The 26453-nt window shown below is 41.1% G+C and overlaps 1 protein-coding gene across 2 annotated transcripts in view; it reads right to left on the reverse strand.

Moving 5' to 3' along the window:
• Positions 1 to 3821: 3821 nt before the first annotated feature.
• PPP2R2A (protein phosphatase 2 regulatory subunit Balpha) overlaps positions 3822 to 26453 on the reverse strand; it is a 39941-nt gene continuing 17309 nt past the window's right edge. For both annotated transcript variants that reach the window (XM_057414695.1, XM_057414694.1), the window contains exons 3-10: positions 14564 to 14661; positions 11170 to 11335; positions 10499 to 10611; positions 10054 to 10231; positions 9201 to 9365; positions 8561 to 8730; positions 7649 to 7740; positions 3822 to 6808 (exon numbers count right to left, since the gene is read on the reverse strand). In XM_057414695.1, the coding sequence (XP_057270678.1) occupies positions 6529 to 6808; positions 7649 to 7740; positions 8561 to 8730; positions 9201 to 9365; positions 10054 to 10231; positions 10499 to 10611; positions 11170 to 11335; positions 14564 to 14661 (1262 nt within the window). In that variant the 3' untranslated portion in view covers positions 3822 to 6528. The remainder of the gene's footprint in view (positions 6809 to 7648; positions 7741 to 8560; positions 8731 to 9200; positions 9366 to 10053; positions 10232 to 10498; positions 10612 to 11169; positions 11336 to 14563; positions 14662 to 26453) is intronic.

Here is a 26453-nt window from a genome sequence, read left to right on the forward strand (position 1 = left end):
CTCTGCACTGCCAAACCTCTATTGCGGTACCCATCGAGCCTCCAGCTCAGACATGCTTCCACACAAAAGACTGCAGCGAATCCCCCTCCCTCAGCACAGGGGGTGCGAGGTAACCTGTCAGACCTGCATGGCACAATGGTACGAGTCTCCAAACGCTACTTGCCTCTCTTATCCGTCTTGCTTTTGCTTCAGGGGAGTTTTAAGCCAACTAGTAGGTCCAGGAACTGCAGTTGTTTGTAGAAGAGAAGGCTCAGAGGGTCCTTACCAGTCTCTACAACTGCCTGACAGGAGGATGGAGGCAGGATGGGGCTGGGCTCTGCTCCCAAGGAACAAGGGATGAGACAAGAGGAAACGGCCTCAAGCTGCACCAGGGCAGGTTTAGATGGAGCTGAGGAACAATTCCTTCCCCAGAGGGTGCTCAGGCATTGGAACAGGCTGCCCAGGGCAGGGCTGGTCCCTTCCAGAGTTCACACACCGTATACATGAGGCCCTCACTGCCATGGGTTAGTGGTGGCCTTGGCAGTGCTGGGATAAAGGTTGGACTTCATGATCGTAAAGGTCTTTTCCAACCTGGTTGATTCTATGACATACATATGAAATACAGTTAAGATGCTCTGAAAGAACTAATGGTCTTTAACACCCATCTGAAATGATAGGTTTAGCAGACAACCCACCCTTTTGCATGGCAGGTTTTTTAATTCTTGGCAGACAGTTAAGATAAGATGGCATCTGTAACTAAACGGGACTTGTTCCGGGATGCAAAAGTAGCTACAAAAGTGAAATTATTAGTGTGTGCCATAGTTTCAGCATGAAAATGAAGAGTAACCTCAGGGTATTTACACACATACTGTTGTACTGAGGCTGGGAATAATGCCGTATTTCCACAGAAGAGACTTTCAGATGCGGTGAGAGAGATGCAAACATCTCTCATCATGCACCTTACCCTGCTGAGGTTTCTTCAGTCGTAGCATGAGTAACTTCTGTACCAATTACCTATTCTAAGTCGCTTTCGTGAAATGATCATATATAGAAAACAAGGTTCTTCTAAATTATTGATTTCAGTGAGTCAGTTCCTCAAGCAATTTCTTGTAGATACTTGGTATGGCAGTTAGCGCAAACTTTACTGGGATTGTGTTTCCAACCTCCTTTTCCACACACATCCTCTTAACAAAAAGAACAGCAAGACTAACTTTCTCACAGATGATTATTTAATTCACCTTCACAGCTTGAGAAGTCATGTTTAGTAACTTCATTCCGTTTGACATCACTTAAACTTCAAGGTTTATTTTGAGGCCTATAGTGTTTTTGGTAGTGTACCTTCAGTCCCATCTCACACACATATACATAACTGTTTTGCTTCCCAGCAGCAGTAAAGGAGCCTTTTATATCATAAACCCCTCCCATCAGCAGCCATGAAAATACAAATTGTAGGTTTTTACTGCACAGTTCTTACCAAATGGACTGTGTGACTGTACTGAATGTGTGACCTTGTGGAAAATCTGTGTGTCTCTGGGATATCACTGGTAGGGAATTGGCAGTGCGTAGTAAAACCGAAGCAGTAATTTAAACAATTTCATAAATCAGGAAGGCCACAGATAACTTCCAGATTGGAATCAGAACAATAAGGTGCTTACAATTTTGAATAGAAAACCTGCCCAGGTAACCCTATCCTACTTTGCAACCCTGACAATCACAGGCCAGCATCATGACTATTTGTCACCTCCATCATTCAGGAAGCATTTGCTGTAATACCTGTGGCATGAATATTTATCAGTAAAGTGGGACTATTAAAATTTCTGAGTCAGAAATAAATTGATCAAGATTATAGAGTGAGTCAATGCAGAGCCAGAAATAGCATTCACAAGTCCTGACTTTCAGCCCTGTGCTCTCACCACTACACAGGTTCCTGAAGGCAGCTGGGTGATGTAATTAATGTTTGTAACGTAATTTGAATCCTTGGATGGAAAATGCTATGACAATAGCAAGGTTGGAGGGACAGAAAACCACGTTAATAGAAGAGAAACAATGGCCATAAACTCCTGGGAAAGGCCATGTGCGCTGAAGTGCAGTCAGGTTTTTCTTCTGGAAAGTTAGAAAAAGCCTTTAAGTTGAACAAAAACAAATATTAAGCCACATCATTTATCTTGAGCAGAGCCAACCTAATCCCACCCCTCTATTCCCACAGTTCCAAGGTGTTGTAAACATTTGAAGCAATTTAAGTAAGGAACAATTTAGTCTTAAACATGCTGCAATTACTTTTATTTTCTTCATGTTGTACTTCTATGCCCCAAATCTGAAAAAAAAATGCTAAGCTGTTGCTAAAATGGATGCCAGCATCCACCAGCCAGCAAACAGTCTTTTCTCTCCACACCTTGGTTGGTATCTTCATGCCAGAGGCAGTGATGATGCATCCTGGAAATGCCTTGCTTGTTTTTTATCTCTAACAACAACTGATCAGACATATAGTCCTTGCAGATGACTGGCAATTCTGAAGATGGCTTCGACGGACAGTCACAGTATCTTACTGTGATCCCTTGCATTTCTGAAGCATCCACCTCTCTTTGGTAACATTTTGCCTCCTAGTGGAGAGCACCGACAGAATTGCAAGGGCTCTTGTGGAGGAGAAACAATAGATGGATTGTTTGCAAAAGGTTGAGATTATTAAAATTCAAAAGTAGATTTGGTATAGAAACGGAACTCATAGTTTCTTAGTGTCTCAGTATTATCAGTGTGGAAAGAAATGTTCACTCTTTCTATTCCAGCCACTATCGCTTTCTTCCACCACTCATTTTTACAAGCTCAAACCTTCCTGTATCAGGTTAAATAAATGTTTGCTAAAAGCAAACACAAGACAAGTCACCTAAGACACCGCTAGTCATTAAACAGCAACCTCACTTCCAGCACACCTCTCCCATCTCAATCCAGTACATCCATCCTTGGATTTATTAATGACATGGCAAAGGGCAAAAGGAAACAGCTTCTGTTCAATTTATGTCAGAAGTGTATCCTGTGAACTGGGAGGCTGTATACCTTCCCTGCAGCCAGAGGTGAAAAGCTGAAGACCAGTGCGAAGGAGATTATGTTGTGCCTATGAACAACTAATTCCAGAGCCAACAATAAAACAATTACAGAAGTATTAGCATTCCATCATCCAGCAGCTCCTCCCTAAGAGGGGGAAGTACAGGTTTCTACTTATCAGCACCAACTGTGGCTTTTCCAGTTTGGCTGAGAGTAAAAGAATATGTAGTTAAATAATAAATGCTGGAGTAGGAGTTAATCCTGCCTCAACAGAACAGGAAGGGAAAGCAGGGTGTTACTGCATATTCAACTGTTTTCAAGGCATCAGGCACTTCTCAGCAGGAAAACAGTGAAGACACAACAGTCACAGAACTCTGACGCCCCAGCATTTTACCAGTTGGATAATCAGCTTACACTGAATGTTAACTGTTGACAGCAGGATCACTGAGGTTCAGAGTATGCCCGTAATTTTACAGATACTAGCTGCTTAAGTAGCCGTTCTTGGCATTCTGCTTCCAGATAAGATAGTAGGGAACAGAACTTGTCTGTACTTCATCTGGTATTAAAGGATAGAGAACTGAGAATTCATACTATTTCATGGGGCACTAGAGAAGACCTCTAGAGCAGAGCAGCTGCTGTGCTGGGAAGTGCTCCAGGAGACACCCAGAAATCACAATCCGGGAATAGTGTAATGGGGCACCAGGCAATGTGCTGGAGGGAAGAGATCAGTAATTTCAAAACCACCTGCAAGTAAGAGAAAAAGGAGAGGGCCAGGACAGAGGATAAAAAGCAACCTGACAAGATGTATTCTATGCATACTTTTATTAATAAAATATAAGTTTTACAGCATATGTCAATGGACAGTGTGCTTAGAGAATTCTCTAGTTGGATAGTATGACACCGAAGTCAGTAGCTGGTTTTGGTGAGGATAAATTAAACCTCAGATGACATGCCAGGGATCGCTGCTATTGCCAAAAGCAAAACTCCTGCCCAAGCCTAGCGTTAGAACCCCTGATTCCATCCCGACACGCACAGCTGAGGTCTGAGGTGGTTTCGCTTGACTGTAGTATTGCTCGGAGGCTGCACTTTGTCCTCTGGGAAGTCTACCTGTTCCCTTCTGTGTCATCTTCACATCCTCACTTCCTTCTGTCTCTGCGCTAAGCGACTTCTCAGGTATTCAGTGCATCATTCGGGATAGATACAAGTGTGGCAGTCTTAATACCATGACCCTCCAACTTCCCAAAATAGCAGTCATTAAACCTACCCCCTTCTTCGCAAAACGGAGATGAATTTTACCAGCTATGATGCAAAACAAGCATCTAATTACCTCTTCGCCCTTGTGATGAGAAAAGAATAAACCTTGGCCCTGATCCTGTAAACACCTATACACATGATTAATGTTACCCAACAAGTTGTTTCCTTAACTATTAGCAAGTATAGTCACGAGTAAATTTAGTCACATGCTATGCAAGCAGGAATAGGGCCTATTAGTTTATTCACCCATTGGAGAACAGGTGCTGTCTCTGGGGCAGTTCAATTCTTTACAAGGCTAACAGGTGAAAAAAAAAAAAGGTAAACCCCTTACAAAGGCTCATGGTCAGGCATGCATGTTACAAGACAAATACTGTATTTAAGAGAACCAGATCTAATAAATATTAGAATTTTTACATTTTCAAACCACTGCACAAGGAGTTAAATTAAAGTATGACTGCAATAGTAGTCTTGTTAGCCTCTAACCCAGCCATAATTTTACAGCAGAAACAGTATCTTAGTTGATCAAATAATAAAGGCATTATAATAACTACCTATAACTAAGCCACAGAAATAATTTAAATATAGGTAACTGAAAAGTGAAAATTCTCCCAGTCAAGGCGAGTTCACTACGACTTTCAAACTTCATTCTGAACATTTCTTTGAAGGAGGAGGAAACCTAAAAGCACAATTAGCAAAAATATCTGGAGGTAAAAACTCATGAGCCTTATAAAGCATCGATATCTAGTTCATCTTTGGATAAGCCTTATTTGCTGAAGAGTTTAAATCTCTCATCTCAAATAACTATGAACACTTATTTCATGCAGCTTCTGTACTCCACGTATTTTCTGATCGTTGCACCATTTAACATTTCTGTATGTGCAGTAACTTTGCAAAGCCAAAAGCAACACTTGCATGGTAAAACTACATTTCCACTCAGTTACTGATAGCAATAAAATACAGAAAATAGAGCATCTCAGAATGCAGTGTAGTCATTATCTATGTAATCACGTGGTATTGTGCACTACAGAACATCATACTGCCAGACAAGAGTTCAGACAACAGTTTAAAAAGCCACAGGGGACTTTGTACTCTAAACAAGGCATTAAAGGTATTGTATCCTAAAACAAGGCATTGAAGAAACCAGGACAAAACCAAACATTAAGACGTTAGTCCCGTAAAACAGATTTTAAAACCTGAAAATTCTATTCCTCTTCCAATTTAAGCAATAGGGTTTTTAAAAAAGAGCCTTCAAGGATACTGGAACAGTATCTGACGTGTTCAGATTGTGGCAAAATCTGACAGCAGTTCATGGACTTGAAATGGAAGTGGTGTTCTGGTTATTCATGAACGAATGCAGCTACTTGTGAAATCCCTCCCTCTCTTCGTTCCCATGAAAAATAATTAATACTGGTTAAAATCATTACAAAAAACATCATTTTATTTTCATGCATCTAAGGTAAAACACAGAGTATTTGTATAAAGAGGTAGATTAAAAAAAAAACAACCAAAAAAAAAAAAACCCAGATTCTCCATTCTTTGTCACTTTTATTCAGTAGTTTGTTTTTTTCCTTATTTTCTCCTTTTTTTTTTTTTTTTTTTTTGGTGCCAGACATGGCAAGGAGTGATTACAGTCAACTGTTTATTAAAACATTGGTTGCAACACAGACCCCCTTTACCACTGACCCCAAACGGACCCATTTCATGTGCTTTATTTTGTTGGGTTTTTTCTACACCACCACCAAGGCGAGGTGGAGGGGGGTGAAAGGGAAAGGGGGAGTCCAGGAGGCCAGAAGGAGGAGGAATGCTACAAGCCACAGCAAGAATGAGCTGTATTTAATAAAAAAAGGGGGCCACGAATGATACAGTAATGAGGTTACACAATTAAATCCCATAGCATGACTGAAGGCTTTCCCTGTGTTGGACGTCATCACAATGGAAGGCATAAAAAGTGGAGTAAACCGATGTTGATACAGTCCAATCTAGTCCATTAGGCAAGATGGTGCAAGTAGTCATTTAAATTAAAAAGTGCCCTATCCTCACCTAAATGGCTAGCAGACATGGAGAAGAACGCAGTGACACATCAACAGAGCTTTCTCCATGTAGCTATAAAAGTGTGTTGTCATATGGCACATTTTTAAACACTGGAAAGGGGGTGCCATAATGGACCTCTCATTCTCTTTCGTTTACAGGTACAAATGCTAGATTCAACTATTTCAACTATGCAGGAAGTGGACTCTTCAGGTAGGAATGCCAACCCTAATTCATTTTGTCTTGAAATATATACAAGTTGTTTGTAGTAGCTACGGCAATGATGTTTTCCTTAGGATGCCAGGCTGTGTGTAGAATCTTCTTGTTGAAGTCTAGGCTGTCAACACTGATTTCATCCTTCTTTCGCTTACCACTTGCGCATACTTTACGGGGCTTCAACACGGTACGGGGCTTGTTGTTTTCCCGGGATGCCTCTAAGGTGATGTCTCGCTTTGTGTTCCTGTCAAACATTCTGAAGAAGTTGTTGTAAGATCCTGTCATGACAATGCTGCAGAGAGGCAAAAAGAAGAAAGGAACAATTCAGTTGAAAATAACCTCTCCTTTCACGAAGCCTGAAGGTCCCGATGAATATCATGCCTTACTGAGTCACATGCTAAAGTGAAACTAAGGCATTGGAATGTTTTATAGATTTAAAAAAATAGTATCTTTCTCCTTAAAGTGTGTACCTTAAAAGGTCCAGTTATCTAAGCATTTTAATTTGTCATCACTCAGTTTGCTTCTCACGCACACATGAGGAAGCGAGCTAACAAAAGCAAAATACATCGTATTTTTAGCCACATAATTTTAGTTACATGAAAGCTGCATGAATTCAGGTACTAACAAACATACTGAGTTTGTGATAATACCTTACAGGAGATCCTTATAAGACATATACACTTACAAGTTTCCCTGCCCTTCCTTTGTCTCAAAGAATACTTAAAGTTAAAAACCCAACAACCTCTATCTGACAATACTGGTAGGGCTACAGTGAACTGATTTAGATCTAGCAAATAAGCAGTTAATTACACGATTAACACAAAAGCAACTGTCTCAAATGCTATTATTGGCTCGTCAGCCATGCCCAAGCAAGGCAAACTTAACAACTTGTTGTAACAAAGAGAACCCCTGGAAGGTTTTTCCTAAGTGCCCTACTTGCTGACAAGGCATCTTAATCAGAACATGCTTTGCTACATCAAGGATTAAGAGCTAATATACATCCATTTAAGTTTACTGAAGTACTAAAATATTATCCAAGCCAGTCCTTGAATAAAACCAGACAGGTACGAGGTCATGCTTCAAGTTGCCTATTTTAATAACTTAAGTGCATAGAGAGAAAAATTAAACTTGCCTGTCTGATCCATTCCAACAGCATTCAAATTTGTCAAAAATGCAATCGTTCTCATAGAGTGAGCAAAGTTTACTTCTGAGGTATTCATGCACCTGCAAAAAGAAAAAAACTGAGGTAGATAAACTGAAGGAATATTGAACCTGCACACCTGTAAAACAACCTGCACAGACTCTGTTCCAAACGGAATGAAGTACGTGACTGCTCGCACCCCCTCCACCGGAGCACACACAGCTCCCTCCTCTGGATGGATGAGGAGCAGAATGAGCAGAGGCCTGAATTAACATGTTCTGCTTTACAAAGACTTCACATGAACTCAAAGAGTAGCAAATCATTTGGGGAGGGAAAGAGCTGTCTCCCAGAACCGGGCAGCCCTTCAGAAGGCTTTCCCTCTCCAAGCAGCTCTCATACCTTCACTACCCTTTCAGATACCTGAAAGACTTTGCTTATTTCTAAAAATCATGCTTTGGTGACTGATGTCTGATGGTGTGATTTTCCTAGTCAGATGAGAAGATCACTTCCCAAATTTCCTTATACAGGAAACACCACAGCAATTTTCAGTGCTGGCTAAAAACATCTTCTGCAAAGGAAATGTTTTACCTCCTCCCACTTTGTCCAGGAAGGAACACAAGAATATAAAGTCATCTGAAGACTTATACTATCTTACTGCTGAAGATAACCTTTACTGGGTAAGAGGGAGGCTTTTTCATACCCAAACATGGGTTTGGGTTCTGCAGTCAGCCTGCAACTAGCAAGATCCTCAAGCACATGTGTGAAACACACAAATCCCACCATTGCTTTCCCTGGATATAGTCATCTGTAGACAAAAGTGTAACTGCTACATCAAGACTATCAGTAAGACTCAGTATCCTTCAAGGTTTATAATTTCTAGCCTACATCATCTTTACCAAATACCTGGTATGTTTCCACAGGTCTGTTTTCCATATTTAAATCCCAGATCTTCACTGACAGATAATCTCTAGTCATCATGTATCGACCACTATGGCTAAATTTGACATCAGATATGGAAGAGATGATTTCAGAGAAAAATGATCTGTTGCTAGGATCTTCTGGTTCTTCAAACACTGTAGGAAAGTAAGACAGGCATTTCAAGAAGTAAGCTTGTGTCTCGTCCAATACAATACACCCACATTAGGTTAACAACCTCTCAGTAACCTTGCCACAATCCACTTCTGAGTGAACTACTCACTAATACTTGGAGTCTTCATTCATACATGTAAGATTTCTAGCATCAAGTACACACCAAGCACCTAGTATTTGGCCTCCTGAAGGCCATTCCTAGCCCATTGTCTAAGCAGACTCTCCAGCTTAAGCTGCTAATAACTTTATTCATTACTTTGGCAAAACATGAACCTAACTTTAAGATTATTTAGAATATAGGCTTTAGATCTATCTAGTCAATACACTTCAGAAATCCAATACAAATACACACAATTCAATGCTTAATCTATTCCTAATCAGTGCCTCATTTCATCTAGCAGCAAGATAATCATATTCCAGAAAATGACAACAAACACTGCACAACAGAACTTACATTTTGAATGTCGGTCACAGAGTGCTGATGCTCTCATATCACAGAGACGAATCGTTCCTTTACTGCTGCTGTACACAAATGTGTTACAGCTGTTCGGGTGGAACTCTGCCGCTGTTATCACCTCTGTGAGCTCCTCCATGTTGGCAGGCTTAATATCTACAATATCTACAGCATTTTGTTAAGAAACGGTCTCCAGTTTTCATAACCCATCTTTCAGCTTTAAAAGCATCCAGCAATGCTTTTTCAGGACTGTGGGACCCAGTCAGAAACGGGATAAAAGTGAGAATCAAGTCTCACGGTTTGTCTAGAAAACAAAACTGTAACACTGCATTCTACAGCAGTTTGAAGTTAATGCTTGTAACAGTGAAAGACTGCTTAATATATGTCAAAGATTTTTCACATAGAACTTTGTTTCAGTTCTAATTACTACATTATAAAGAATGCATCTGCAAACATATTCCTGTGATCCTACTGCCTATAACATCTGCAGGGGCACACATGAGAGGGGCTGATGGTTAGGCTAAGAAGGCAAAAAGGCATAAGCACTGTTGAGAGAAGGATGTTATTTCTGACTTGCTTCTTACTGCAAGTCAAGAATATGTTCACAAGATAGTTTACTGTGATCCTGCCTTCCAGAACTGCTCATCTCATTTGAAACCTTTAGCTTTTTTTCCTCTTCTAAGAGTGTTTTGCACCACGCTAATGACAACCACTCCTTATACTGCTCATGCTGAGCCACCTCTTCAGCAGGAACAGGGATAAATAACCAGGATGTAGAGAGACACACTATACGAAAAGCTTTTCATGAAAGGAAAGAAAATCCAACAGCTTTGTTGTAACCAAAAAAAGATACTAAAACTTCTGTCTGTAATTTCTAGGTGCCACAGGTTAATCCGCAAGTCATCTGCAGATAAGTACGTTTCATAATCACTATTAATGGAGATGGAATTGATGTGATACGTGTGAGCATTGGCAAATATTCTTCGTGGACTAGCTTCAACCATGAGGTCCATGGGCCTGAATACTGGCACCTGCAAAATACAAAGCAATGGAAGTTTGAGATGCAAATGTACTACAAACACAGTAGCACTCAAACACACTGCTCGCATACATCAAGTCAATTAAAATATCTCAGTATCACCTCAGAAGTAAATGTCTGCCAGCTAACATCACAGAAAATGTAACCTTAATAATGTGATGGGACAGTTACTCACTAAGCCACAGGCTAATCTGTGGTGCCAGGGGAGGGAGAGGAGAAATCACTTGAGTGTAGCTAATCCACCAAGTGAACTACTCACCCGTAGTGTTGTAACTGTAGTAGGATCCCTATACCGTCCATCTTCCTCCTTTAAATTATAACCCTCTGGTCTTTTGTCCCTTTCACTGATTTTCCATAACTTTATGGTTTTATCTGAAATAAAGCAGCCACAGTTTTAAAAAAGATCAAAGCTGTAGGAAAGATACTCATCTTCACAGTTGATGCACTTTAACACGAAGCCTTCAAGCAAGACCACCTACGTGTACCAAAAGAGACAAAAATACCGCTTGGAGAAAACAAGATAAAAAGCATTTGAAAGACCTCCTCCGCGGTTTGTTCTTTATAAAGTTACAGCAAGTTTCAATTAGAATGAGGACTGTTATGAATGATTAATGTCAGCTCGCTCACAGTTAGTGAGACACAGGTGAAGGTACTCAATGACACCTTCACCAAGCCCCTTTGCTCTAAAACAACCATATCAGAAAAGATGAATACACCACCCCACGCTATGGAACTCCTGCATCCAGGTGAGCCAGAAGAACAGGACAGTTCAAACAGTGTAACTCCTGCACAGCCACATCCCTAGACACGTGGACTAAAAACCAACTGGCTTCTGGCCTTTTGGAAGTGGAGAGAATCAGACAAAAATCCTAATAGCAAAGGTATGCAACGAGGTTACCACGCAAAATTAACTGTGAAGTCATAACTTACCATTTGTAGACAATAAAAACTGAGCAGCATTTTTCTGGGGTAACCACCTAATTTTGTTGATCTTCTCTTCAATTTCTAAACTTTTCAAGTAGTCAAACTCTGGTTCATGGCTTTGAAAGGTACTGTAAACATTGTATTCTCCTCTACTGTGAGACTGGGTTTTGTTCTAAAAAGAGAATTAAATGATCAAGGTATGTATGCAATGTGCAGAATGCTTTTCAAGGCTGCAGGCAGAAGCCAGAACTAGATATTTATGCAGCAAGATACACAGGCAGACTGCTAGTTAGCATAAAAAAATAGCACAAAAATAGGTTAAGACTACACTCTCTGGCTGCCTATGCCAGACCTGCCTTGAGTACCCTTTGATGTACAACTTGCCTTACTGCAACAAGCCCATGGAACAGACAAAAATGAGGATCATCTCTTTTGCACGGTTTTGATTACAGTTCCTACCATTTTGGCTAAGAAAACGTCGGAGACAGTTACAGCAGCAACTTTGGATTCCCAGAACTTCCAGAAACTCCCCTCAGCCACATGCATATCATCTCCAGTAAGTTCTCATGTTAATTCCAAGCAGCTCAGCTTACAAACTAACATTTTACCTAAACACTGTAGGCATGGTAAGGTTTCTTTTCTTAAAAAAAGACAACTAAGAAACCCTCAAAAATCTTCATCATTCTCTCATCTTTAGTATTTCTACCTTTGTCTTTTAAGAAGAACATTCCCCACGAGAATGACACAGCCACACATATGTCAGATCTACTCTGTGGGCAAGTTCAGCTTGCTAGGCACACTATCGAAATCCCACACGTCACCTCTAAATTTATACAAGCAGCTCCACATTCCCCAAGACCTTCTAAACTGCTTAAGCAGCTTTTTCTTCCTCATTTGGAGATGGGGGTGGAAAGGAAAAAAACCCCACCTCTGCTATAATACACCTCTGACATGAAAAGTCACACCTGCAGTCAGCCTGTGCAGGATGGAACCGTCTGGAAAACTGAAAAACCTCCAAACCTGCACAATTCCTCTTCCTACAAGCTATGTTTTAGGCAGTGGCTTCCTAACACCAATACTGCACTGGGTGAACTGAACCTTAAATTCCCATTTTGGAAGCAGCACTTACTAGAAATACCTGACATTAATTTAAGCTTAATTTTGCAACATATTCCTGTCCCACCCCCTTCATGAGGTTGCCTTTCCTGGGATATGTTCTTGACTAGGGACTTTGCTCCTTCCTTCCCTTGTGTGTCTCATGCCATCTATATTCATTTCATCCCTTAGTGCCTCACTAGAACATACTTCTTGATATGATCCTTGCAAGCCCACATGTATTACATTCCTCACATCATTTTCTCTTGCTTCATACCCTTACATTAATAGCTGGCAGGATTTCTTACACTTTGCAATAAGCTGTGGGGGAGGGAAATGTGGACAAAATGCTTAGAAATACAATTTGGCACTAGGATGTTGTACCACACCTACCAATTGCACTGGCTTTCCCACCCTAGAGAATGGAAGAACCTTTGTTCCAAGTTTCAGTTAGACATAGCAAGTTAAAGCGGGGTCACTGCCCAGAACAGGCAACTTCGAAAGGAAATCTACTGTGCTTTAGGAAATGCTGGTCATGATTCAGGGAACTTTCCTTCAATTCCATACTTACCATAGCGACTGAGTCTTAAATATACTTCTTGTGGAGTCTAGCAAAGCTCTATTAGAGTAGTAGAGTAGTAAAGGACTAGAGTAATATATAAAGAGATGAAATCCACCCTTGGGATAAAGGCAAAATTTAAACCATCAGAGTATCTCATGGCACTCAAAAAAAATCCACCCAAGAAGAGGTGTTGGCCCAAGTGCCTCATGTTAAATTCCAATTCAGGTAATTACAGGCTGCCTACGCAAATTCCTCCTTCAGTTTCAATTAGATACAGTATTCATTTCCTGCCTGCTCCTTGTGTAATGTCACTTGCTTCGCCTTGCAGAAGGGCCATCACGTTCCAGCCCAGAGGTGGCAGCCTTTTGGTAGTGGGTGAAGTTGTACAAGCTTGTATATTAAGCTTATTGTGCTTACGGGTTAGTGGTTTTTTTCCTGTACGTATAGTCTGAAAAGCACTCAAATGCTGTGTGATAGGAAGTGGTACATAAATCCAACTCGAATAGTTCATTGTCTTTTAGATACTCCTAACACATAAAACTTGCTCTAGACAGTTGTGCCTGTAGCATAACTCACTACTAATGCACTAGGGAATGAAGTCCCCATTGCTCATTCCCTAAACACTGAGAAGTCAAATTATGCCAAAAACAACACTATGCAACTCAATCTGATAACCCAGGTGGTTCCCACTGTACCCAGCTTCATAGATCGTAAGGATATGAGCCATAGGTTACACATCAAAACCAAATGTAGGCATTTAAAGACAACTCATTTGCAAGCAAGCAAATAGCTATTTAAGCTTCATTAAAGGATCCCTAAAGGATGCAAGCTAAAGCTCAGAGTGACAAAACACCAGGGTTTGTGCCCCCCACAACTACAGGCAGATTACACGTGGGACTATGTCCACCCCAGACTCTGGCCAAAGCAACCCAGGCAGAGGCAGGCCAGTTGGGAACACCCCACTAGATGGCTCCCCCATACCACGGTGACTTGTCAAGAGAAGGCCCTGTCCTGGAGTTGGCTCTTACCAGCAGAAAGGAGCTTGCTCTGGGGAACTGTGGGATTCTTAAAGTTGAGGACTTTTAGAGTTGAAATTGAATGAAACACTAATACCAGCATGACCTTTCTAGGCAGTGACAGAAGTGCCTTTCATCCTCTCCTTGAAATAAGTGCTAACCTAGTCAACTTCTAACTACAGCTTTAATTAAAAAACCAAGCACTCCATCTCACGTCTCCTCTCAACACTAAGGTTGAGGCCCTTTCCTAGCATCAGAAGATTTGTCTGTAGAATTCTGCAAAGACCAAAAGAACAAGTATAAAATGAAGAGATACCATTGCTACTATTACTCTAGGATTTTACCTGATTGATACCAGAATGGACAAGGACATCTTAGGTCAGTTACAAACTCACTTAGGGACAACTTTGATTTCCCCCACTACAGTGAAATCTGAAATAATCATCACAGCCAAGTAGAGTCATTACAAACCAACTAGCTTCAGCTTCCCCAAGGTCTTTTTGTGTCCTAGCCCCCTTTTTTGTTTTCACCTTAAGTGCTCTTTAGACCACAGCCAAAGAGTGTTTGAAGACAAATTAATTTCCAACAGCATCACTAAAGTTCTCAGTAATTTCTTCACTCTTAGGTTTCATTATTTTAATCACTTATTACACACCATGCTCTTTAAGAAGAGAATGAATGGGAACAGAGCAGAGTATTAAATATACCTCACATAGTTAGCACTCACCTCCTGCTCCTGTTGAAAGATGACAACTCTACCTCCTTTGTCTCCTGTTGCTAACAACTCTCCAGAATGGTTAAATTCTACTGTAGAAATTATATCCGCTGCATGGGAACAGAAATAAACCCATTAAGTTCATAATTCTCCTAAATATTAAGTGTTCAAGAAAGATACAATTATAAGTAAAAAAGAAAATGCACACTTTGATTCCGTTTAAGTATCTTTATGTTGAAGTAAAGTGCAAGTAGGGAGTTCTTAAAAAATACAGAAGTAATTTTTTCAAGCTACACATTTCATACTAGTATACACAGTTCACCGTGCCAGAGTTCCAAGTTCAGTGTTGTGCACTCAATTGGTTTTAAAGGTTTTACATCATCACCTCTTAGAGGTGTTTCTCTGTTGCGACTCCAGTATAGTATAGAAATGGATTTTGTGTGTACTGTAAGAGCAGAGGGATTATGTATATACATACTCCTACCTTTATTTTCTCCATTCTTTCCGGTAAGAGATTTAGATACAATCATTACCCATACCATTTCAAAGCTTTTTTATTTTGTAAGGACTATGAACGCATGTAGTAACTCAAGGGCAAAACATCTTGGGGTGGAGATGTTCAGACATCAGTGTCTAAGGAATGCAAGGAAGTGGAACAAAAACAGCTACAGAAAATTAGGAAATCAATTCAACAGACTCCCTAAAAAACTTGAGTATCTCTTCTGGATGAGGACAGTTTCCATTACCATGCACACTTTTATATGGAGTGCTAAAATGAAATGGGGAATATACATTGACAATGACCTAGTATCAAACTGATCTGCTTGTAGACCAAAAGGACAAATTATGACTTAAGCTCACACACACTGATTCATGTTCTCAAATGCACACACGCCCCTCATACTTTCAAACAGCAGAAGCAGGAGCCAAATCATTCTTCAAGCACTTACTTCAAGCTGCAAAACAAACATATAAATCTAGTTTTCTGCAGAAGAAAATACCTGCAAGTTTTGACACATGCAGGTCTTCGGGCTAGTTTGCTCTCATGTCAGTCTAATGGAGATAAACAGTGTATCCACATTTTCTATTGGATGGGTTCTACATGTTTTAGAGTTATGAAAGGGCTGGTACCTGCTCTACAGACCAAAAGCTACTGCTGGATTTAAACCAGAACTATCATGCAGCATAGCACAGACGCTATCTTATCATGAACAGCAACAGGGGTATTTCATTGTGAAGCAGTGAAATGCACAGGACTTTCCTCTTATTCATCTTAATACCAAAAAGAAACTTACATCATCCTTGGGCTGTCCCAAACACATGGGCGGTGGCCTCCAAGGACATGAGCAAGCTGTTCTTCCATAACTGCATTACACAGCAGCCAGGAGCATGCAGTCTGTGTGTCTGAGCACAGCACAATGCAAAGACAGCCCAGACACACCGGCTAAAAGATGCAGAGTCAGATTCTTGGCATGAATGGGTCCATACAGCTCAGTTGTATTTTCCACATACCCAGCACAAACTGCCACCTAACTATAGCTAAACGCAAGATTATCTCCATGGACCTCCCTCGCCACAATAACCTGACACTGCTGAAACACAAACTGGCTGCTATTTCTCAAGAACACTGTGTTAAGGACATAAATGTGATGTAAACCTGTGCGTAGTTAAACCAGGATCCACATCACACAAAGGAAAACCTTGATTTGAGAGCACATCATTTTTTTTCCTGGAGGTTTATGGTTACTTTAGCCATTCATTCATGTGTTTGTGAACAAGATTAAGCGATACCTCTCACATCTGTAAGACCTAAGACCACATACTATTCAGATGAAGATACAGCATTCAGTATGTACCTATCACAGGTGAACGGGGCATAAAGATAACACACAATCAAATCCAAAAAAAGAGCCAAGAGCAAACTGAGCAATCTGATTCCGACTACTCCTTACAATGCAAATCACACTGTTGTAATCCTCTGATAGGGTAAGACCTTAAGGAAGTTATCAATGCACTGAAGAAAACTAAGATAATTCATGTATCGATAGTAAGAACTATACAGAATAATTACTGTTCTGAAAACCACTGCAAGCTATGTCGGTCTTAGAGAAGACAATACACAAGTTATCAGCAGATCTAGAAGTGCACATGTATGTGGAAGGAGAACAGCAAACAAAAAATTGCCTTAAAAATCTTATATATCCATCTAAGTATAGATGGGCAATTTCATCCTAGTGCTTACTTGGTGAAGTCACTGTAAAGTTTTACAAGGTCAAAAGACTTAGGATTAGATCAGGCAACAACAACAGCTAGAAAAATCTTAATTTAAAGGGATAAAACCTCCATTTTCTGATGTAATATATATTTAATTATGTAGATACCTAGAATTAATAATTCTACAAATCTCAAATATAGCAGAAAGTTAACCACTTGTCTGGAACCATCCTAGGCATTCATTCTTTCTGCATTTACTTTAACTTTCACTATTATCTACTCCCAACGTCAGTGATCTCCAAGGTGATCCAAGTCCTGCTTCGTCTTGATACTCAAACGCATGAATGAATTTCAAGTACTAACATCCCCACACCTCCAAAAAGTCCAGCAGGCTCAGCCAGTGGTGACAAGGGTCTGAAAACTCCCTGGTGCAGACTAACCCTATGCAAAAGACCTTTTCAAGTACTTGGATCAATTTTACATTAGAAACAGAATACATTCTTTAGCAGCAATCACAATGACAAATTAAATAGTTTCTAAACTCAAGATACATCTCTAGAATCCAACATGCCTTTTACGCTGTGATCCCAAACTGTCCCCTTTCCAAGGACAAAAATGTGCTAAAAAAAGTAGGCAGAAAATAGATTTCTTCTTAAGCAGCCCCAAACCAGGGCTGAGATACATATTTCATACCAAACAACCAGTACTGGAGAGCAAAGCAACCAGCCACACATTTTAAATCCAGTAACTCACCGTTAAGGATACTGTATTCCCATACCTTGGTCAAAGAAAGAGACAGACATCAAGGCACTGGTGTTGAACTGGGTGGATTTAATAGTGTTTGAGAATTGACAGGGGAAGCATTTCATCTTCCGCAGTGCACTGATTCACTTGGGTATTTTCATCTGTATTAACACCCTCGTTGCCAAAATAAAAAGCACCAACGTTATCCTTTCCTTTTCAAATGGTAACTACAATTGCCATGACAGTTACATGGAGAGTTATTTTAGTCCTTCCGCACCGCAACGGGCAAAAGAGCATCTATAGAACGCGCTGCCTTCCCTCTGCCTCCTCCCTTTTGTGCATGCTATTTTTGCTACAGTCTCTAGGTGGGAGTCTTGCAAACACCGAGGGCTGCTCTCACTGCCCAGAAGCTTGTAAATGATCCCTTCTGTGCAAAGAGCACCAGGGAAGAATATTTAAGGGAGAAGCATATGTACAGCCCTCAGTTGTCACCAGCATCACTGGCCTTTGGGAACTGCTGCATTCTGTTGTTTACTGCTGAATTCATTTCAATGCCCTCTTCTTCAAGTACCAGTATCAGAGACAAATAACCACCAGAACCTTATCTGATAACCATACCCCTCACAGGATACAGTTAGATAGCATTATCTGTTAACAGCTTCCACCAAGCTAACTGTGACTTGGAGATCAGCCTTGTCTCTCTCCTCTCCCCAAACATCTTGAGGCACCTTTGACACCAAGATGAAGCACTTAAATGCTGAAGACATTTCAAACGCTGAGATTGTTTTAAAACACTACAGGGCAACACCAGACACAGAAGGTGAATACATCATTCTGACAAAAGCAAAACCAGGACAGAAATGTAGATCTACATTCCTGTAGCATACCTGCAATACCTGTACTAAGCTCCTCCCTCTTGTATAACTTGGGATAGACAGCTCAGGGGTTACTAGAGTGTTTAGAAGTACTTATTTGCAAAGATGTACTTAGTTTCATCTAAATATACCTTCATAAACATTTCTGGTCAATATCAGAAACACTTCAGAGACTAAATACTTCCAAATAACGGGTTTCAGTGATCTGAAAGTAAGGGAGGATCGGGGGAGGGCATCCCCTACACAGCCTAAAATCTCTTTACACATGTACATCACCGAGGGATGCTATGAATTAAACAAAACTACAGTACAGTTGTAACCCTACCTCAAAGGGGCAAAACACACTAAAGCCAAACCAAGGCAGTGATCCCAAAACTCCCACTGAACTGATGGGTCAGGGACCCATTGGCACCTGCAAAGGGCGCAGAGCCTGTGCTCCTAGAAGTCCTCAAAGCCTCCTCACAGCTCTCCCAGGTACAACAGCTACAGGTGAGCTCCTGGCAACTGCATCAAGGTTGCTTCTCCTTTGCAGTGACCTTTTACTTTCTCAACCTTCTCTAAGGTTTTTATGTATTGCTTCAATGACACACCTTCACTTTTAAGTGCTGCCATCAGCAAGGTCTGGACACTTACCTTCACTACCTTCAAATAGTGAAGGTAGTGCCTTCTTAGGTAGACAAGGAGACAGGAACCTGACAAAGCAAAGGAATCAAAACAAGGTTTCTAGAACTAGGAAGGGGGAATGACAGGGCCACATTTATCTCAAGCCCCTGATAATCCTTTAAGAAATGCTTGAGGCATTTGCAGTTCACCATGTGAAAAGGTACCAGAAGCTCCCAAGCAATTCTTAACCAGTGACAGCCACACACTTCTGATATATCATCTAGTAAGAGAACAGTCACTCACCACAAACCTGAACCGCTTCCCAGTGGGCTTCCAAAGAGAACAATCCCAATTTCAGAATTCATAGTCAATATTTATTACACCAACTGTTGCTGCTGTAATTCACCTGGTCTGTCAGGCAGGATACAGCTGGCCTGAAAATCTGAGGCACTGGGCCAGTGCACATATGAAAAATGACCAGTTCAAGTGAAAATGCATTGTTCAAAGACAGATGAATAAAGGAATCCAACACATCTCTCCAACGACAATGCTTTTTCCCCCTTTAAAGGAAAGCAGTGTTTGAAATAAGGAAAATTCCACGACAGAGGCTAAAAAAAACGCTTTCATACTCTGGGGGCCTTCAGTGAATGCTGAACAAGAACCACACATGAACTATCACAAACAGCTTTGCTGAAATGCTAAGAGAAAAAGTTGTGCTGAAGTTTGAGCACTGTTACAGGTCGATGGAATAAAAGAACAAAAGAGCTTTAGGCATCCAAACAAGCAAAAGAAAATAATGCAACCCAATTACTTAGTTCCAAGAGGCCCACTGTGAGCCTGAAAAGCAATTCTGTATTAAATTTGTTCCCAATAATAGAATAAAAGCTATTCTATTAGTACAGAAGAGGCTATCTATTTTAGTGTACCATGAACTTTATATAAACTCTGCTTATAAAACATGCTTGGTAGGCAAAACATGTCACCTACTCCACAGCAGCAAGTCAATCACGGCAGTGAACAAAGAGCGTCTTTATTTCACCAGACCCAAAAGGTTTCTGGGCAAGTTGTTGGACTCACGTTGATCTGCTGCCTAAGCAGAGAGCAACTCAATCGGTCTGTTTGTACAAGTGGAGCAATCTCCTGATGTTCCCAAGGACTAACAAAGAATTGCAGTATTTTAAAAACCATTCTGATCCTTAGTCCTTGTTTCTGCACCTTCCCGGTGGCTCAAAATACCATTTCTGGAATTTTCCAAAGCACCAGCTGAAACCAATCTTGTCTATAATGTAGAGCAGATTACTTCTAGCCTGGTATTGTGTCCTAAGGAGTAAAAAGACAATTCACTGACCACACATAAAGCCCACTACCTCAGCTTGCCATCCTTAAGCACAGAAGAAACCCTTTTGATCAAACTAAGTATTACGTGATCATTCCAAGGATACTTTGGAAACTTTGCAACAAAAAACAATTTTTAGGATTATTTTAAAAATCCCATGAGGCTCAAAAAGCCTCAGATTGAGGTAGCAGCAGGACTGGATGAACCTCAAGAAGGATAAAGACAGTGAAGCGAGTTCAACACACAATTACTGTGCATACCTGAGCCATTCTTCCCACATTATCTCTGAAGATCAAGTCAACACTCTCAAAGCTGAGCAGAAGTACCTGTCCAGGAGAACCTGGGGACCATAAGTACGTGCAAATCACTTGTGAATGTCTTTGGTCCTTTCTAATCCACCATGAGGCAAAGCCTTCCTCTTCAGAGTACTGAAGAGATGCAACTTCCAAAAACTCAAACTCCAGTCGCAGCTAATCACAACAATATAGGACTTTTTATGGCCTTTTTTATTTCCAGTACTGATTCTGGTTTGTAGTCATGTACTTCATTGTGAGGGGGGGGGAAGAAACAACGAAAAACACTAGAGACAAAACAAAAGCTCTTCCAAGGCTTCAAGTATTTTTAAGCTACACAATGCACTCATTGTTTGAGCCATCCCAGCATCACACCACACTTACCAAGATTCCCAATACATTGTGTATTAAGGCTGTGAAGCTAAAGAAAGGAGTGTTAGCCTCAGCGTGATCGGAAAGGCTGGTTAAATACATGTCTGCTGCAGAGAGGAGAGCTCCCAACAGCGGATACCGCAACTCTAAGCACAAGAGAGAGTGAGGAAAATGACAAGAGCTATTTAGTACTGGTGGTATAAAAGGAAACACCCTCTGCATTCCAGCCTCATCCCTAATTTATGTATGTAGAGAGGGGGAAGGGAACGCAAAGATACTTTCAAGTTACCATGACCGGTTTTACTATTGACTTCATTTCCCTTCATTCACTTTCAAGAGTGATTCTTTGCATTCATTCCGCTTCTCAGAAGTGACCAGGCAACAAAACTAAAGGCAGCTGGGATAAAGCATTCCTACTGTTCAATTTACTTCTCAAGAGTCATTCCAGGAGTCCTTTAAATACATCTCTACTAGGAGAGGCCATTAAAAAATTTATTAATCCCTCAGAAGTATGGAGACAGGATGAAAACTATGTAACAGCAGTAAGGAAAGGGGTTACCTTGTGGCAAAAATCCCCAGTCCTGTGCCCTGCAGCACTGCAGGAGCCAGCTGGTTACTTGTTCCCTTCCCAAGTACCAGTCCTGCAATCCTGCTGCACACAAAGAGCGCACAAAGCTCCCTGCTCACCAGGGAGGGGAGTGGAATTTGTATGAGGGCCAGCTAAGCTTCACACTGCCACTGGCCCTGCCAGGGGGAGAGCACAAACACGCCGGAGCCCAAGCCGTGGTTCAAGCAGCAGACAGTAATTCAGCTGGTTTCGTTGGCCTGGGCAAGTCTGGGAAACCTGCACTCAGGGAGAAGGATTTCCAGAGAGTTCGCGAGCATCCATGTTCGTTCCGAGCGCTGCAGCCTTGTGATGCTGGAAGAAGCATGCTATGGTCGTGAACTCAGCACCTTCCCCACGGGTTCTGGGAGCACTCTGGTCCTGTTTGGTAAAGGTGTATTTAAGTGTTGGGACTCTCCCAGTCTTATTTACATATGTATCTATGTGTAACATACACAGGCAAGATACCAGTCTCCAAACAGTGAATACATGTAGCACTTCACATCTTATATTCCCTGCACAAGTTACTCACCCTAAGTAAATTAACCAAATATACGCCTTCTCAAGCAGTCCTAACCCACCCCCACCCCCCATATTTCCCATCTATTTCTTGGATGTTCCTATATTTCCATTTTCTCTTTTTTTGCCTCTTTGTTCTCCCCTTCTCTCTCCAACTTTGCCAGTCCTAGAGGAAAAAAGTCATGTTCCGAGCAGGCAAGCCCTAGGTACAACTGGGAGTTAAACTTTGGGTTTGACAGCCTGAGTGATTTACTCATTGCTATTATTGTTACACATCTTATTTTTAACTTTCTATTCAGCTCCCTAAAATAAAGGTTGGACCCATCTCTTGACCAAGCTTTACCCTGTAGCTTCCCAAGTCACATTCACATGACCAGTGCCTACCTTGAAGTTTTGCATCAGTTTGCTGCGTGCTGAGAGGTAAGCAGGGCTCTCTGCCCTTCTTCCACAGCAGAGTGTGGCTCAGGCAGTATCCTTAAGTTTACCACATCCTCCTGATATTACTCTTCATGCTGCCAAATCTACATACAGGCAATGGCAGCAAGAACCCTTATCACCAGCCTTGAGAAGTAGGAGCTTGAATTAAGTCACATTTTTAATGGAAGCAGGAACAATAAAAGCTAAGGGAAGGAAGCAGCACTGCAAGAACTGTGTCACAGGCTGTATGCATCTTAAGATGGCTTAGAATTTACAGATGCATTTATAACATGTTCTTAGATAGCCTAGAGATAATGCAACTTAAGTCATACGGTCAAAATAATGTGGTTCTGTGGTTTTGTGAATTTATACAACCAACCATTTTTGTTAAACCTCAGGACTTAGTAAAAAAAAAAAAAAAAACAAAACAGCAAACTTCCATTCCCTCCCACTGAAATAATACAGTGATACCTTAATCTTGTTGCCATTGGCTTTAGGTAAGGCTAGTAATTCTCCTAAAGAGCTTTACTAGGCTCAATGCTCAAAGAATACAACTCCAAATCCATCTGCCCTATGCAACAGAAGCTGCTCCTGGCTGAAAAGCAGCAGTGAGAAGATGGCATTAGAACTGCAGAGAACAGAACTGAAACAGAACTGACTCCCAAAACTCTTTACAAGTTGTAATAGTAACAAATGCAGATGAAGTCTAATAGTAAAGCAGGGAACAGGATCACCATCTACCACAATACAGTACCTCCTGCCTGGAAAAGCAGCTCCTTACACAGTCAGAAGTGATCCTGACTGTGATATTAAAGCAACTTCCTCATTTAAACACAACTCACAGACTGGAATATTGAACACAAAGTGCACTTTTTAGGTTGTACAGGTAGCAGCATACTAAACAGTTTAATTCTTGTGTTTGGTAAACAATCACTGTGCCTCTCTGGGCAACTGCTGTTTGTTGTAAGCTTCAACATCCCCATTCAGGTCAAGTTTCCACCAGCAAATTCATATCCCTAGCTGCCCCCATGGTCCATTTTTGGACCAAGGCAAGAGGCCAACGAACAAGTGTGCTAAAACAACAGCCACTTTCAGAAGCAGCAGAAGTTACTACAGGGAACACTGTACTCACCACCTTCGACCAGCACCTCAAACTCTACTGAATGATCCCTAAAACACTTCACTTATATGGAGCAGTTTGTTTTTTTCCTAAGCTAACAGAGTTTATTAAGACTGAACTGAGGGTATTATAAAAGCAGTCTGCTGTGGGGGCAATACAAGCAACATGCTGAGGAGCAACCCCATCTCCAGACAGCAGAGCTGTACTTGCAGAAGGCTACAGAGCCCACAACTGAAATGCCAGTTAACTGCATCTCTGTCTCCATGTGCAGTCACCTCTGTCTCTATGTGCAGTCTCCACAAGCTTACACTTACAGCAGCTCCCTAAACAAGGTCAGCATTTGGCATTGCTAGAACAGAAAGGAAACTGAATTAAACCTCAGACCGCTGGCTTCCTGCCTCCATCTATAGTAGGAAATTCAAAGTCTTCAGCACACAGACTCAAAGACACCTGTGGTGGCATAGAGAAAAGCAGAGACAACAAAACAGGAGCAGGTCAAAGCACTTTGAAAACAGATGTGACCTGCACTAACCTGAACTGATTGGTCCCAACTTCCTACCACTTAAAGTGACATTAGATTGCTTTAAAGTTTCATCTTTGTGACAGGAGTTAAAGCGGTCGCATTAAAAATTAGTGTGAGCTTTGGGAAAGAACTTTTATACCTTAAATTGACTTAAAACTGTGCTCCATCATGGGACTGGTGAGACAATACCTGTACCACAATTACTATAACCACTAAATTACTATACCTCTCTGTAGAGGTTTTATTTCTCCTCGCCAAACCTGGCGCCACATCCTAAAACTCCTTTTATGCAAACTTTATTGTAAAGCTACAGAAGAAACCAACCTGTAGAGCTGAAAACAATCCTGAACAGCTGCCTTGAAACCATTCCATCTGAGAAGAGAATTAAACAGATTCAGGTTTTTAACCCCAAATTAGTTATGAATGAAGTGCTTCAAGAATTACAGTGAAAAATCCTCTCATATTAATCTCATACCAGCAGCAGGTAGAAGAATGTTCTCGCTATATAAACAAAAGCAAAGCTGTTTGCTTTCTGGATAGAAATCATTAACCCTCATCACCCTGATTAATTACTTGCTATTTTTAAACCTGCAGACATTCCTGCAGCTCCTTCCAGAACACAGGCATGGGAAACCAACAGGCCCATTCCCTTCTTCCACTGTATGACAGAGAACAAATCGACCACAGCAGTATCTTTAGTTCATGACAAGCTGCAAACCAACACCATTCCCAGTACTTTGTCCTGCCCCTAAGCTGGACACCGTCTAGTGGGAGAACAGGGCAGGGAGTCTAACCATATTCAGAGAAGAAGGACATTAAATGTTGCATCTGGACTGATGTAAATACAAAAGCTCCTGCTGACCTGGCTGCCAACACCGAGGCAGTGTGTGTGTAACTGGGAAGGCTAACTCGGCACCAGCATTAGTGATGTAAGGAACATCACACACTGAGAATAGCAGGACATTAGCCGGAGCCCTTATGGCTGCAGTCCCCTGGGAGCTGCCCTCACCTACGCATTACTAGAACCTCTGAGGGTGTATTTTACACACAGACCTAAGCTCGTGTATCCTATGATCCTTCTCACCCTGGAATTGAGAGGGGCATGTGTATGAAGCTTCTTATAGCCCTCCACAGCTCTGTTAGACTACTACTATCCAAATAATACTTTGCATATTACTGCAAAGTGCAAACATCATTTGTTCAAGACAGAGCAATTTTTCAACTCAACACAAGCTACATCAGCCTGAAAATTCTTCAAACTCAATAACAAAGCATTATTTAATACCTAATAAGAATTCCCTTGAGTCTCTACAAGCATCCTCTGCCTTGAAACCGCAAACAGCATTGTTCTGGCTTTTACAATACCCTGTGAAAAGCAACTGAACCTCAAGGTGGTCTGAAGCACCACCCGGATAGTCTTTATTCAAATAGTTTACAGTCTTTCCAAGAGGCCCCCAAGTTCTAGTATGGAAGCAAACCCAATTAAGAAAGCAACAACTAAGACAATTGCCCTCCTTAGCTCTTCACACAAGTTTACAGTTCTTCCTCTGAAGAATACCCTAAAAAGAGTCAAACATATTATGATGTTACTATTGTATTAGTACTGCAATCCTGTTTAGAACGAGGAATGCATGTGTGTACACACACAGGGAATGTTTTACTAGGGAGAAAAAGCAAATGATGAGCATTTAGTTTCAATCTCTTAATACACATACTGCCCCAAACTCAAGTGTTCCTTAAAATATGACAGGAAGTGCCTATTTGCTTTTCCTATTCACACTAATTCAGGTCTATTGTTGGCTGAAACAAAGGTCTTTCAACCTGCATCACCCGTTCCCAGGACATTTGACACCAGTTTATTAATATCATAAACATAAGAGGCAGAAGTGGCAGAAATCCAGACCCACTCCTGGTACCTGTCCTAAATAACCTTAGAAAGGCGGGTGAATAATCTCACAGGTTGTAGAACTACAACACTTATTCACAAGGAGGAACAAGCAGTTAGAGGTCACAGCTTCTCCTTGAGCCTGTTCTTTGCAGCCACTGCAAAAATCAAACACAAAAATACCGTCTAAAATAATATATAATCATCATGTTAAAATCTGTCCACAACATTTCCTCCCTCCAACCATCAGAACTGCTTTGGCTCTTGAACAAAATGGAATCATCAGCAAATCCAACACTTGCGCATTTTCCAATACCAGCCAGCTGTACAATAGGGAAGCTACTGGGGCTCAGTTTTCTGAACATCACAAAACGCAGCTGCTGAGAGCTCCAACCTG

This window comes from Pezoporus wallicus, unplaced genomic scaffold, assembly GCF_028554395.1.
Source record: "Pezoporus wallicus isolate ANWC-B61680 ecotype Strahan unplaced genomic scaffold, APGP_CSIRO_Pwel_v1 contig_11047, whole genome shotgun sequence".
Classification (NCBI taxonomy): domain Eukaryota; kingdom Metazoa; phylum Chordata; class Aves; order Psittaciformes; family Psittacidae; genus Pezoporus; species Pezoporus wallicus.